We start from the raw sequence: 15,432 nt of genomic DNA on the forward strand, positions 1-15,432 counted from the left end.
GTCCTTCCAATGAACACCCAGGACTGATCTCCTTTAAGATGGACTGGTTGGATCTTCTTTCAGTCCGAGGGACCCTCAAGAGTCTTCTCCAACACCACAGTTCAATAGCATCAATTCTTCGGCGCTCAGCTTTCTTCACAGTCCAACTCTCACATCCATATATGACCACTGGAAAAACCATAGCCTTGACTAGACGGACTTTTGTTGGCAAAGTAATGTCTCTGCTTTTTAATATGCTACCTAGGTTGGTCATAACTTTCCTTCCAAGGAGTGTCTTAATTTCATGGCTGCAGTCACCATCTGTAGTGATTTTGGAGCCCAGAAAAATAAAGTCTGACACTGTTTCCACTGTTTCCCCATCTATTTGCCATGAAGTGATGGGCCCAAATGCCATGATCTTCGTTTTCTGAATATTGAGCTTTAAGCCAACTTTTTCACTCTCCTCTTTCACTTTCATCAAGAGGCTTTTCAGTTTCTCTTCACTTTCTGCCATAAAGGTGGTGTCATCTGCATATCTGATGTTATTGATATTTCTCCCGGCAATCTTGATTCCACCCTGTGCTTCTTCCAGCCCAGTGTTTCTTATAATGTACTCTGCATATACGTTAAATAAGCAGGGTGACAATATACAGTCTTGATGTACCCCTTTTCCTATTTGGAACCAGTCTGTTGTTCCATGTCCAGTTCTAACTGTTGCTTCCTGACCTGCATACAGATTTCTCAAGAGGCAGGTCAGGTGGTCTGGTATTTCCATCTCTTACCTCCAGACAAAAATAATATTAGTATTCTTTCATTTAACAAATACATACTGAATGAACAACATAGCCTATCCTCTGGAAACGTAGGCTCCATGGCAGGGGCTTTGATCTCCACTATAGACCGTGCCTTTAACAGAATCTGCCCAAAGTAGACACTCAGTAAATATTTGTTGAATGAATGAACAGATGAATGATTATGACAGATACTTTACTAGATACTGGGATCGATCATTCAGTCCTTTACATGGTAGGAGAAGGCAAATAAGCAAATACATATTATATCAGGTGGTATTCGTGCTCTGAAGGAGGATCTGTTTTGTTATGGGCATCCCACGCTGAGAAAAGGTGGACTCCACACCCAGCTCAGTCGTTGAGAATGACGAAGTCACACACACACCAAGGGGGTCCAAAAGACTTCATGATTCCCATAATGAGGCTTTCTGGAGTAGCAGGGCAGCTCCCAAGCAAGTCCAAAAACGGCCTGTGAGAACAGGGAGAGAAGACTGGCTTGGGGGTTTTATAATGGTTAGCAGGTCAGTTCAGGGTGATGGTTGTGCATGCAGTTTGAATTTTCCACAGGTGTCAAAGCAAGAAGGAGTCAGGCTTTTTTTTTTAATAATAATTTTATTTGTTTTATTTATTTAGTTTTGGCTGTGCTGGATCTTCATTGCTGCGCTAGCGAGCAGGGGCTACTCTCCAGTTGCAGTGTCTGGCTTCTCATCACGGTGGCTTCTCTTGTTGTGGCGCACAGGCTCTGGGGCACACAGGCTTCCGTAGTTGCTGCACGTGAGCTCAGAAGTTGCAGCTGCAGGGCCCTAGAGCACAGGCTCAATAGTTGCAGTGCACAGGCTTAGTTGTTCTGCGGCATGTGGGATCTTCCCAGACCAGGGATCGAACTCGTGTCTCCTGCATTGGCAGGAGGATTCTTTATCACTGAGCCACTCGGGGAAGCCCACAGCCAGGCTTTCTTATCACACAAACCTGGGGGCAGAAGGGGAGGAAGAATAGGGGTAAGGCTTAATATCTGTCAGCAATCAAACATCAGAAGTGGAATCAGACTGTTACACATTTTATAGAGAGAGATCAGGGAAAGCTGCCGATAAAGAGACATTTGAGCGAAGTCCTGAAAAAATGAGAGAGTGAGCCATGAGGTTATTCGGAGAAACATCCTTTCTGGCAGATTTAAAGGTTCAGCCAGAAGAGAGCTTGGTAGTTTCAAGAAACAGCAAAGAGGCCATTGTGAACAAAGTAGGATCACCTGAACTCCATGAAGCTAACATCTAGTGCATATTCTGAGAAGCAATTTTTTAAATGCTAGCTAGATATAGGTATTTGCAAAATTATGTTAATACCATATTCACTTTAGGAATGTGACAAGGATGCCCAATATCATTAACTATTGGAGTTTCAACCAGGAAAAAAAGACAAGAAGAGGTATAACAACTGAAAAGGAAGCAAAAAATCAATTTTTCAGCAGAAAACATGGTTGACCTCTTGAAAAACCCAAGAGAATCTATAGTTATATTATCAGACTGAGTTCAAAGAGTTTCCTGAATATAAATATTATTGTTGTTCAGTCGCTAAGTCATGTCTGATTCTTTGTAACCCTATGGACTGTAGCCTGCCAGGCGCCTCTGTCCATGGAGATTTCCAGGCAAGAGTACTGGAGTGGGTTGCCATTTCCTTCTCCAGGGGATCTTCCTGATCCAGAGACTGAACCCATGGCTTCTGCATTGGCAGGTAGATTCTTTACCACTGAGCCACCAGGGAAGTCCAAATAAAAATATTATTCAGCCATAAAAAAGATGAAATATTACCATTTGCAGCAACATGGATAGACCTAGAGAATATCGTAGTATGTAAAATAAGTCAGAGAAAGACAAATATTAAATACCACTTAAATGTGGAATCTAAAAAGTAATACGAAAAATCTATATACAAAACAGGGACAGACTCATAGACAGAAAACATACAGTTATTTACCAAAGGGGAAAGGGAGTGGGGGTGGGGTGGGGGAGTGTGGGAGTGTGGGCGTATGGGAACAGATATGGGCTTCCCAGGTGGTACTAATAGTAAAGAACCCACTTGCCAATGCAGAAGATGTAAGAGACAGGTTCGATCCCTGGGTGGGGAAGAGCATGGCATCCCTGGCAGAGGAAATGGCAATCCACTCCAGTATTCTTGCCTGGAGTATCCCATGGACAGACGAGCCTGGCAGGCTACATTCCACAGCATTGCACAAAGTCAGTCAGGACTGAAATGACTTAGCACACACACATAAAATAGATGAGCAACAAGAATTTACTGTATAACAAAGGGAACTATAATGGAAAATAATCTGAGAAAAAAATGTATATAACTCAATCACTTTGCTGTACACCTGAAACTAATACACTATTGTATCTATACTTCAATAGAAATAAAGTTTCTAAATGTAAAAATCAATATACAGTAATGAGTTGTATTTCTGCATACCAACAAAAAAAAATGGTTAAAAATAAAATTTGGAAGAAATTCCCCGGCAGTCCAGTGGTTAAGACTCTGTGCTCTCAGTGCCAATGGCCCAGATTTGATCCCTAGTTGAAGAACTAAGATCCGGCAGTGGTGCAGCCAAAACAAAAAAGTAAATTTGAAAAAGATACCAATTACATGTTACTAAAAGTACACAGCAGTATTTTTAACAAAAATTACATATAACCTTTATGGAGAAAATTATAAAATTGTTGAAAATGCAAAGAAATAAAAACAGTTACATCTAGGAAGACGTAATCTCTAGAAGTATCAGTTCTTCTCAAATCTATAAATTCAATGTCAGTCTAGTCCCAGTAGGGCTTTTGATAGAACCTCACCAGTTCATTTAAAAATATATGGGAAAGCAAAGGGCCAAGATAAGCAAAGACGATTTTCAAGATAGCAAGATCAGGGATATTTGAAAGATAGCAACATCTTTAAACTTACTATTTAAGTAAGACAGTGTGGTTTCAGTACAGTGAGGACAGTCAAACCAAGAGCAAAAGCAGGTCCTCACATGTGCAGATGCTTGATTTTTCTGATGCAGCAGATCGATAGGGAAAGGAGAATGTGTCCACAGAGTGCTGGCACACCCAGTCATTAATGTGGAGAAACCAAACCGGATTGAACTCAATGCCTGGCAAATTAAAGACCTACAGGTGAACAAGAAAACTTTTAAAGTTTTAGAAGAAAATATGGGAGGTATCTTTATGACCTAAGGGCATGAAAAGATTTTCTAAACAACATAAGGCACAGACTATATAAAATATAAATAAATCTGATCTGACAACATTAAAATGTAACACTTGTTGGTCAAATGGTAACTTAGGAAGAAAACAAACCACAGACTAGGAGAATATATTTTCAAAATATAGCTGATTAAATTCATGATGTGAAGAACTGACTCCTTGGAGAAGACCCTGATGCTAGGAAAGATTGTGGAGAAGGCAATGGCACCCCATGCCAGTACTCTTGCCTGGAAAATCCCATGGATGGAGGAGCCTGGTAGGCTGCAGTCCATGGGGTCGCTAAGAGTCGGACACGACTGAGCGACTTCACTTTCACTTTTTACTTTCCTGCACTGGAGAAGGAAATGACAACCCACTCCAGTGTTCTGGCCTGGAGAATCCCAGGGACAGGGAGCCTGGTGGGCTGCCGTCTATGGGGTCGCACAGAGTCGGACACGACTGAAGCGACTTAGCAGCAGCAGCAGCAGCAGGAAAGATTGAAGGCAGGAGGAGAAGGGGACGACAGAGGATGAGATAGTTGGATGGCATCACTGACTCAATGGACATGATGGGGTCACAAAGAGTCAGACTTAATTGAGTGACTGAACTGAACTGAACTATTCAGGATGCATTAACATCTACAAGTCAATAAGAAAAAGAGGAACTTCTAGTAGAAAAATAGGCTGAAATTATGAACTGGTATTTGGCAGAAAAACCAATGGCTACTGGCTGCACTCCGTCTTATTTGCAGTGGCATGCGTGTGGGATCCAGTTACCCAACCAGGCATCAAACCCTGGCCTCCTGCACTGGGAGTGCAGAGTTTTAGCACTGCACCACCAGGGAAGTCCCCAGGGGTCACTGTTAAATTTAAGATTTCTATTTCCAGTAATAATAGATTAGATAATTCAGATGAATCATCTCACTAAAGATAATTTTAAAAGCTTCAAAACATAAAACATATCTTCTTGAAGGTACTGAAGAGTTAACAAGAAAGGCCAAGAGGATGGAAGCCCAGCTAACCTTCAGGACATAAAGAATCTTCAAGTATGAGTGATTACTGTTGTAAGCCTGTGACTTTGGGGATGCTTTGTTACACAGCAGTAGGTGGCTAACTTTAAAAATAAATACAAAGAAATGACAAGGAGTGGTTATTTCTAGGAGGAAGGGAGAAGTGAGCTAGGAAGAGCACAAAGGAGCTTCAGCTATATCAGTAGTCGTTATGAAGCTGGGTGTGAAAACACAGGTGTTTGTTGTTATCTTCTTTTTGACAAATATAAAGTTAAGGACAGTATTGTGAATCTCTGTTTTAAAAGTATTTTCTTTTGTACTTAATTTTTCATGCATTTTCTTAAAATATTTTTCAGTTTATACTAAAGAATTATGGTGACTTGGTAATTAATATTCAATTATTTTCAAATTAAATACTTCCCTTTTGTTTTCTTGACTGGATTAGACTTTTTTCTGACACATTGCTATCCTATTCTTATATATGACTTTTTTCCTGAAGGAGTTATCCTTTGCATGTTCAGTGGCCTGCATTTATGACATGTGGGAAGTGGTGGACAGTAATAGAGAGAGGACTATGCTGGGTAAGAATATTTTATTTGCCTTTGGAAAGACTGATAAAATATCAATGGCAATATACTATGTGATGTTTTCCTATGAAATGTACTGGAATATCTGTTTTAAGAAAGAATGGGTCATGATATACCAATGGATCTTAGATATTAGTGAATTCCTATGGGACAAATTATGAATGAAATGACAAGTCAGCTTTTTAAGTGTCTGTCCTGATGCGGTGACATAAAAACTCAAAAGAAGTGTAGATAAAGGGTGAAGAGGATTTGGCCCTGAAAGAAGAGGATTAATAAGCAGGGGGTAAAAAAAATAAAATAAAATAAGCAGGGGGTTCTATATGCAGTGAGTGAGAACAGTGAAGTGTGAAACAGCACAGCCACTAAGAACCTGTTCTAACAAAGCTGTGAGGGGGATTGAGTTACTTAGGCATTACAGCCCTTGGGAGAAGTGAACTGTCCTACAAACCTGCCTGGTGGGGAGTTCTAGATTTGCCTTAAGGACCTGAGCTGAGAACCCCTGCAACATTAAAGCAGTTCTAGAGTGAATTAGCTGCAGTCCTACTCGCAAGCTGCTTCTCATCAGATTTCTTATGGCATGGGGGCGGGAGCAGGGAGTTGTCCTCTGAAAGGGTCTGGAGCCTCTTCCCCTGATGAGTGTGTGAAAACCGCCTTTCCCTCTCCATCAGTGCTCTCCAAAGAGGGGTGCAAGAACCACGGCAACTGCAAAGGACATCCCAAGTGGTGCAGGAATATTAGAATGCCTTTACATATTTATTTCATCCTTTTAATTTCTATTTTTGCATACATTTCTGAAGTTACATTCTGTTAGGGGTTTCAGCTAAAAAGTTTTGTGATTTTCAGTTCAAAGAGCTTGGAGATCAGATACATTTACATCACCTTTCCAAACCTAAAATAAGAACACAATCTGACACTACAAAGGCAATTATGTGACTAAAGTAATAAAATATTAAATACTGAGTTTTCTACAGAAAATCTGGTATATTCATTCATTGGTCAAATACATGGTTAGTATTCCTGGAACTTCTACCTATGGCCCATTTCTCTTGATATGTCCCATTTGTCTGAAACATTGTGTTTTTCTGAAGTGTATTAAGTGTGGCAAGAAAAACTAATTTAAGTTTACAGTAATGCTTGGGTTGGCTTCCCCAGTGGCTCAGTGGTAAAGAATCTGCCTGACATGCAGGAGACGTGGGTTCGATCCCTAGGTTTAAACTTACACTCCAGGGAAGATGCCCTGGAGGAGGTCATGGCAACTAACTCCAGTACTCTTGCCAGGAACATCCCCATGGACAGAGGAGCCTGGTGGGCTACAGTCCATGGGGCTGCAGAGTTGGACACGACTGAAGTGACTTAGCATGCAAGCAATGCTTAGGTCAGTTACATTAACAATCTAACATGTGCCACTAGAACAGATACCTAAAAGCAGACACTCATTTCCTTCTGGTTTTAAAAGCCCAGCTTCCTTTGAGATTCTCTGTGAAGCCTCTGTATGTCATGTTCTATTGCTCATTCAATGTCAATTTTATGAACATCATCCACATGCCAAAGCACTGTACCAGGGATGCAGGAGCAGACACTGACTGACATATGAACAAATAGTTAAAGTACGGTAAGTCCTATTAGTATTACTCTGTAATGTATTGTACATTATAGAGGAAACTTCATCTCACAAACACAAAAATAAATTTACTAAAGAACACATGAATTTCTGGTGCTGGCCAAGATGGAATAAGCCCACAGCAGCCTATTTCTTCAACAATTACAAAATACAAAACTTTGAACAAAATGCAGACAGCAATTCCCAGAAGACTGCTGAAAATTAAACCATTTTGACTGAATGGTTGAAGAAGGAAGTCCAAACTTGAAAAATGAACAATACTGATGATGAGTTTCCTGATTTTTCTCTCCTCTTTTATCCAAGGCAGACTGGGTCACAGAACAATGCAAGGGGCATGGACAGCAAAAACTCCCAACATGAACATGAAGTTGCTCAGTCGTGTCCGACTCTTTACTACCCCATGGACTATAGCCTACCAGGCTCCTCTGTTCATGGGATTTTCCAGGCAATAGTACTGGAGTGGATTGCCATTTCCTTCTCCAGGGGATCTTCGCAACCCAGGGATCAAACCCAGGTCTCCAACATCATAGACAGACGCTTTACCGTCTGAGCCACCAGGGAAGTCCAAAAACTCCCAAGAGACAGTTCATTTTGGCTAGAGAAGCAGGAAAGGGGGTCCCAGCAGGCCACAGTGTGAAAGTCTCCATTTTTCTCTTGTTCTTTTTCTATCTCTTGGCTCTGCCCAAAGGCTTTACCCCGGTGCAGTCAGAGCAGCACCGCTGCATCGGTGGTTTTAGTGGAGCTGTTACCTAACAGAGCAAGAGAAAAATGATCCCAGAGGAGTCAGGAAATGGACTTCTTGGGGTCGCGTTTTTCTGTCTCTTTTCTCTTGGTGCTTCAAGAGAAATGTAGTTCTTCATAACTGGAGGGTGGCCCCAGTTGTGAAGAACTACATTACAGCCTGGGATATTAAGAGGGCACTAAAACTAAGAATGGAGAAGGCAATGGCACCCCACTCCAGTACTCTTGCCTGGAAAATTCCACGGATGGAGGAGCCTAGTAGGCTGCAGTCCATGGGGTCGCTAAGAGTCAGACATGACTGAGCGACTTCACTTTCACTTTTCACTTTCATGCATTGGAGAAGGAAATGGCAACCCACTCCAGTGTTCTTGCCTGGAGAATCCCAGGGACGGGGGAGACTGGTGGGCTGCCGTCTATGGGGTCGCACAGAGTTGGACACGACTGAAGTGACTTAGCAGCAAAACTAAGAAAAACTGGTATTTGTGGCAAGAAGCAGGAAAAGGGGTGCTATTCACAATATTCCCTTTATTAGCTTTTTTTTTTTTTTACATTAGCCTTTTAATGTCTGTAAGAATTTTGAAAGTGTATCCCAAGTTATCTTACAATCTGTTCTGTTCTATGTTTTGGGTTTTTTCATTGACCAAACTATGAGTTCACTAATCTTGTTCTGTGCTATGTCAGATCTCCTAGTAAACTTATCTTGTGCTAAGTCACTTCAGTCGTGTCCAATTCTTTGCAACCCCATGGATGCACCACCAAGCTCTTCTGTCCATGGGATTCTCCAGGCAAGAATACTGGAGTGGGTTGCCATGCCCTCCTCCAGGGGATTTCATGACCCAGGGATCGAATTCAAGTCTTTTTGCTGCTGCTGCTGCTGCTAAGTCACTTCAGTCATGTTCGACTCTGTGTGACCCCATAGACGGCAGCCCACCAGGCTCCCCCGTCCCTGGGATTCTCCAGGCAAGAACACTGGAGTGGGTTGCCGTTTCCTTCTCCAATGCAGGAAAGTGAAAAGTAAAAGTGAAGTCACTCAGTCGTGTCTGACTCCTAGGGACCCCATGGACTGCAACGCACCAGGCTCCTCTGTCCACGGGATTTTCCAGGCAAGGGTACTGGAGTGGCGTGCCATTGCCTTCTCCCCAAGTCTTTTTAGGTCTCCGGTATTTGGCAGGTGGGTTCTTTACCAAAGTGCCACCTTATAAACCATTAATTTCGGTTACTTTGGGGATGTCCCTCGTGGTCCAATGGTTGAGTCTTCACCTTCCAGTGCAGAGGGGTGTGGGTTCAGCCCCAAGTTGGGGAGCTAAAATCTCACATGCCTCATGACCAAAAAACCAGAACGTAATCTTGGCCAAAAAATCAGAAGATAAAAACAGAAGCAATATTGTAACAAAATCAATAAAGACTTTTAAAATGATCCATAGCAAAAAAAAAAAAAAAATTAAAAAACATTACTTTTAGTCTAGAATGTATATTTTGATTCTCTTCTTAATAGACAAATTTTTCTATTGAAACCCCATCTTTTCATTCATTTTGTCCATTTTCCTCTATTTTTGTTAACATACTAATCTGTTAAAGTCCTTGCCTCCCATCTCCAATGTTTTGATCATCCATGAATATGTTCCTGACTATGGGTTTTTGTTTTTGGTTTCAGCCACTATTTCACGACTTAATACTACTACTACTAAATTAATCTTCCAGCAGTGAGGATTTCCACTTTTGTTAGGCAGAGGAAAGACTGATTGTAATCAGAGATCCAGCTGGGGTGGGGCCGGGTTTCCTTTTAAATAAAATTCAGGCCACATCTGAATGCAAGCTCTCCCTCTTAGGTCCTAAAAGATGGTAGGGGGTGCAGTTCTTCCCTTTGGGAGATCTGAGTTCCATGAACCCTCAAAATCTGACAAATATACTTCCCTCTAAGCAGATCTTAGTTTCATATGTATCCAAATGTGCAGAACACGTCACTGTTTTTGTGTGTGTGTTTAACTTAATTATAATTTGGTTTGCACTAGGTCTTCCTTGCTGCTATTGGGCTTCCCTGCTTCAGAGACTGGGGGCTACTCTCTAGTTGTGGTGTGTGGGCTTCTCATTGTTGTGGCTTCTCTTTTTGCAGAGCACAGGCTCTAGGGCGCGGGCTTCAGCAATTGCAATTTGGGGGTTCAGTAGTTGTGGCTCTCGGGCTCTAGAGCACAGGCTCAGTAGTTGTGAAGCATGGACTTAGTTGCTCCGTGGCATGTAGAATCTTCCTGAACCAGGGATCAAACTCATGACCCCTGCATTGGCAGGAGGATTCTTAAGCATTGCATCACCAGGGAAGTTCCAAGACTTCACCGTCTTTCACACTTAGCTCATTAATCCATTTGGAATTTATTTTTATTTAGGATTTGACATAAGGGTGCAACTGTATTATTTTCCATATGTGATAGGTTGTTGGCCCTGTTCCTCCCATTATCCACACCCTTTTCTTTGCAAGTCTTCAGCTTCTGCAACTAAAAAGGCTGAATATAAGTCCTCTTCCATCTTTGACTTTTGGGTTTGGCCATAGTACTTGTGGATTTTGGATATATAATGGAAGCAAGGCTTAGATCTTGTATCTCTACTGTTTCCATGGAAAGAACATATCCTGACCAGCTTGCTAGTACAATGAGAGATATGGCACAAAGCCTTCCGAATAATCTGTAGATCTATAACTGGAATTAGAACTGTTGCAGGAATGGGGATCCCTTCCAGGGCCCGAAACTGGGCTCTTGTCTAACACTCAGAAATGAATTGTCCAAGGAGACACACTTGCTGACAAAGCAAGAGATTTTATTGGGAAAGGGCACCCAGGTGGAGAGCAGTAGGGTATGGGAACCTAGGAGAACAGCTCTGCCGCATGGCTTGCAGTCTCGGGTTTTATGGTGATGGGATTAATTTCTGGGTTGTCCTTAGCCAATCATTCTGACTCAGAGTCCTTCCTGGTGGTGCACGCCTTGTTCTGCCAAGATGGATGCCAGAGAGGATTCTGGGAGGTGGTTGGACATGTGGTATCTCCTTTTGAACTTTTCCAAACTTTTCCTGTGGGTGGTGGCTTATTAGTTCCCTGTTCCTTAGCAGGACCTCCTGTCCTAAAATAACGTATGCAATTGTTACTATGGTGACTGGCCAGGGTGGGCGGTTTCAATGAGTGTGTTTCCCCTAACAGAATCAACCAGCTGAGCCCAGCTTAGACCAAGGGACCCTCAGGTCCAGTCCAGCTGAGACAGCAGTTGCCCCAGCCAAACCGCAGAAGTATGAGCACCTTATAAAGATTAAATGAAAAATGTTTAGCACACTTAGCAGTTACTGGCACAAATAGACTCCATGATAAATATTAATCAAATTTTGAAACAAGGTATTAAAACCTTTTACAAACTTATGTATAAAGAGTAAGCACAGTAATTCTCAAACATGATTGTCCAGCAATATCAGTTGAGCTTGCAAAAATAGGTTCCTCCCTTGAAAATTCACAGAACCCCCCAACACACACATGTATTACTTAAGCAGACTGATACCATGGCAACCATATTTTCCTAAGTACCTTAGAAAAAGTTTAAAACTTAAACACTTAAACTTAGCACAAAACTTGGAAAGGCCCGTGATAAATGATATACACAATTCCTTCAGTTAAATAGTTTTGTAACGAAAGAATTCCTTGTCCCCCTTCATAATTCCCAGTGGAAATACTACTGATGAGACACTTTCTTAGGAACTCGGAGACTTAAGTTACATCACTGCTCTTTAACCGTACATATATTACTTTCAGTCAGGCATAAAATTAATATTATGCGCATATTACATGCCTGAGATTGTTGCCATCCTAGAGTTTACTACTACGGGAGTTTAGATAATAAACTAATTATGCAGTGTAATTTTATAAATTTTATAACTGTGCTTTAAACACAATTCATTGTTTTCCTCAAACTACACCCTTATTTTATAACTCTTTAGACTTGTCTGATGAGATTTTACAAGTCTTCAGATCCGTCGTTTCTCCTCACATCTCCGCACTCTCGGAGGGCCTCTCGTTGCTAAGATGCAGGGACCCATTCATCTCCTTTTCCCTATTCGTTTTCGGCCGACTTCTTCCTGCCTTCCTCCATCACTTTCCAACAAGCAACAGTTAAAACGGAGGAAGACCGCTGGGATCCCGCCTTCCCGCGGCCGGCCACGCCTTTCACAGACCGAGAAGCTCTTCCGCGCGCCGCAGCCGGATTCAACCCAGGCGCGCGGCCGGAAGTCTGGGCCCCGCGGCGGCCGCTTTCCTCCCGCGAGACTGCGAGCCGGGACGGGGTGAGGGCTGGGGCCTGCGGTGCATTGTGGGAAAGCGTCCGGTGGGGGCTTTGTTTGCAGACCTGGAGCCGCGCTCGGTCTCCTCGCGCGCTTCCCCTGCGCCGCGGTCCTGGGTGCCCTGAGGCGCTCCAACTCCCTCCTTCGGTTGTCGCCTGGTGCGGGCGCCGAGCCGACGCCGCCAGCATGTCTGGGGTGCGCGCTGTGCGGATCAGCATCGAGTCGGCCTGCGAGAAGCAGGTCCAGGAGGTGGGCCTGGACGGCACCGAGACGTACCTGCAGCCTCTGTCCATGTCTCAGAACCTGGCGCGCCTGGCTCAGCGGATCGACTTCAGCCAGGGCTCCGGCTCCGAGGAGGAGGAGGCGGCCGGCGCCGAGGGCGACGCGCAGGATTGGGCGGGCGCGGGGTCCAGCGCTGACCAGGACGACGAGGAAGGTGAGGCCGCGGGCGCGCCCGGTGAGGTGCTGTGGACATGGCCGCGTGGGGCGGCGGCGTCCGGACACTTTTGGGCACTGCTCGCCTCTCAGTCCTCGTGTCTGTGCAGGTTTCCTTGAGAGACAGCGTTGAGACGCTGTCGCTGGGGGAGTGTTTGGGTTTTCAGTTCAGTTCATTTGGTCAGTCGTGTCCCATGAACCGCAGCACGCCAGGCCTCCCTGTCCATCACCAACTCCCGGAATCCACCCAAACCCATGTCGGTCGAGTCCGTGATGCCATCCAACCATCTCATCCTCTGTCGTCCCCTTCTCCTCCTGCCCTCAATCTTTCTCAGCATCAGGGTCTTTTCAAATGAGTCAGCTCTTCGCGTGAGGTGGCCAAAGTATTGGAGTTTCAGCTTTTAACATCAGTCCTTCCAATGAACACCCAGGACTGATCTCCTTTAGGATGGACTGGTTGGATCTCCTTGCAGTCCAAGGGACTCTCAAGAGTCTTCTCCAGCACTACAGTTAAAAAGCATCAGTTCTTCAGCACTCAGCTTTCTTTATAGTCCAGCTCTCACATCCATACATGACTACTGGAAAAACCATAGCCTTGACTAGACCGACCTTTGTTGGCAAAGTAATGTGATGTCTCTGCTTTTTAATATGCTGTCTAAGTTGGTCATAACTTTCCTTCCAAGGAGTAAGCGTCTTTTAATTTCATGGCTGTAGTCACCGTCTGCAGTGATTTTGGAGCCCAGAAAAATTAAGTCAGTCATTGTTTCCACTGTTTTCCCATCTATTTGCCATGAAGTGATGGGCCCAGATGCCATGATCTTCGTTTTCTGAATGTTGAGCTTTAAGCCAACTTTTTCACTCCTCTTTCACTTTCATCAAGAGGAGCTTTAGTTCCTCTTCACTTTCTGCCATAAGGGTGGTGTCATCTGCATATCTGAGGTTATTGATATTTCTCCTGGCAATCTTGATTCCAGCTTGTGCTTCTTCCAGCCCAGCGTTTCTCTGCATATAAATTAAATAAGCAGGGTGACAATATACAACCTTGACGTACTCCTTTTCCTATTTGGAACCAGTCTGTTGTTCCATGTCCAGTTCTAACTTTTGCTTCCTGACCTGCAAACAGGTAGCATCCCTAATGTGGCACCCTGGTTAGGAGCCCTCGAGTTCGGGTCTCTGTTCTGCCGTGTATTAGCTATGTGACTTTGAACTAATCACTGTGTTTCCATGTGCAATATGCATGATGTTACTAACTCTTACTGAGAGGAGATTATATTGACAGGAGTATGTGATAAGGTCTAGGAGGTAGGCAGAGGCCAAATCACGTAGATCCAGTCAGCCACTGTATGAGTTTGGCTTTTATTAGAAGGACAGCTGAAAGCTTTTGAAAGATTTCAAGTAGACAGATGATTTTGTTTACAGAAGATTACGCTGGATGCTATATATATAGTAAATGGATTATATAAATGGATTATAGTAAATGGGAAAATAAAACTAGTTATAGAAAAAGTATGAATGGTTTTGGATTCTTATTGTCAAAAATAAAAAAAATCTAGCAGTTCTTGATTTAGTTATGTGAACAGACTCTGTGTAAATCAGAATTTAAAGATAGCATTTCAAGCCAGCTGTATTAGGACAATTAGGGATCCATTTGGTAAATAATGCCTCAAACCTCACACAGAAATATTTCCATAAGGATTGAAATAAAGATGAAGAAAATAAGGTAAATTATTGAAAAGAAGTTATAATCATGTAGCTTTGGCTCTAGGAAAGACCTCCCCCCCCCCCCCCCCCCGCCCCCCGTTTATTTACTTTTTTAGCTGGGCTGGATCTTAGTTGTATGTGGGATTTAGTTCCCTGACTAGGGATCAAACCCGAGCCCCCTGCATTGGAAATGCAGAGTCTTAGCTATTGGCCCATCAGGGAAATCCCAGGAGAGACCTTCTTAAGCAAGATAGGAAACAGATGCTATGAAAGAAGATAGGTGTATTAATTGCATAAAATTTAACAATAGTAATGGAAAAAGATGCCACAAAGTAAAAAGATAAATAACAGGCTGGGGAAAGTATATACAACACATATGACACACAAACGGTTAATATCCCTGACATTCAGCGTCCCTTCAAACTGAAAGGAAGACAGTTCATTGAAAAAATAGGCCAAAACTGGCATTGTTGGAACCAGTCTATGTGCCCATCACACAGAAATGGTTAAATTCACTGTACATTGTTCAATTATTATTATTATTTTTGGCCACATTGCACAGCTTGCAGGGATCTTAGTTCCCCTGCTGCTGCTGCTGCTAAGTTACTTCAGTCGTGTCCAACTCTGCAACCCCATAGATGGCAGCCCACGAGGCTCCCCCATCCCTGGGATTTTCCAGGCAAGAACACTGGAATCGGTTGCCATTTCCTTCTTCAAGGCATGAAAGTGAAAAGTGAAAGTGAAGTCGCTCAGTTGTGTCTGACTTTTCGCGACCGCATGGACTGTAGCCTACCAGGCTCCTCCGTGCATGGGATTTTCCAGGCAAGACTACTGGAGTGGGGTCCATTGCCTTCTAGTTCCCCTACCAGGGATCAAAGCCAGGCCCCCTGCAGAGGAACAGCAGAGTCCTAACCACTGGACTGCCAGAGAATTCTTGAATTTACTGTATATCTATGCTTCAGACATGACTGAGTGACTGAGAACACAGTGCATGCTCCAGAATATTTTACAGTGTTAAAAGAATGAAGTAGCT

The 15,432-nt window shown here is 43.3% G+C and overlaps 1 protein-coding gene across 1 annotated transcript in view; it reads left to right on the forward strand.

Moving 5' to 3' along the window:
- Positions 1–12,144: 12,144 nt before the first annotated feature.
- Positions 12,145–15,432, forward strand: part of MED17 (mediator complex subunit 17) — a 30,116-nt gene continuing 26,828 nt past the window's right edge. The window contains exon 1 of the mRNA XM_027531480.1: positions 12,145–12,699. Within this exon, the coding sequence (XP_027387281.1) occupies positions 12,450–12,699 (250 nt within the window). The 5' untranslated portion in view covers positions 12,145–12,449. The remainder of the gene's footprint in view (positions 12,700–15,432) is intronic.

Source organism: Bos indicus x Bos taurus, chromosome 29 (assembly GCF_003369695.1).
Source record: "Bos indicus x Bos taurus breed Angus x Brahman F1 hybrid chromosome 29, Bos_hybrid_MaternalHap_v2.0, whole genome shotgun sequence".
Classification (NCBI taxonomy): domain Eukaryota; kingdom Metazoa; phylum Chordata; class Mammalia; order Artiodactyla; family Bovidae; genus Bos; species Bos indicus x Bos taurus.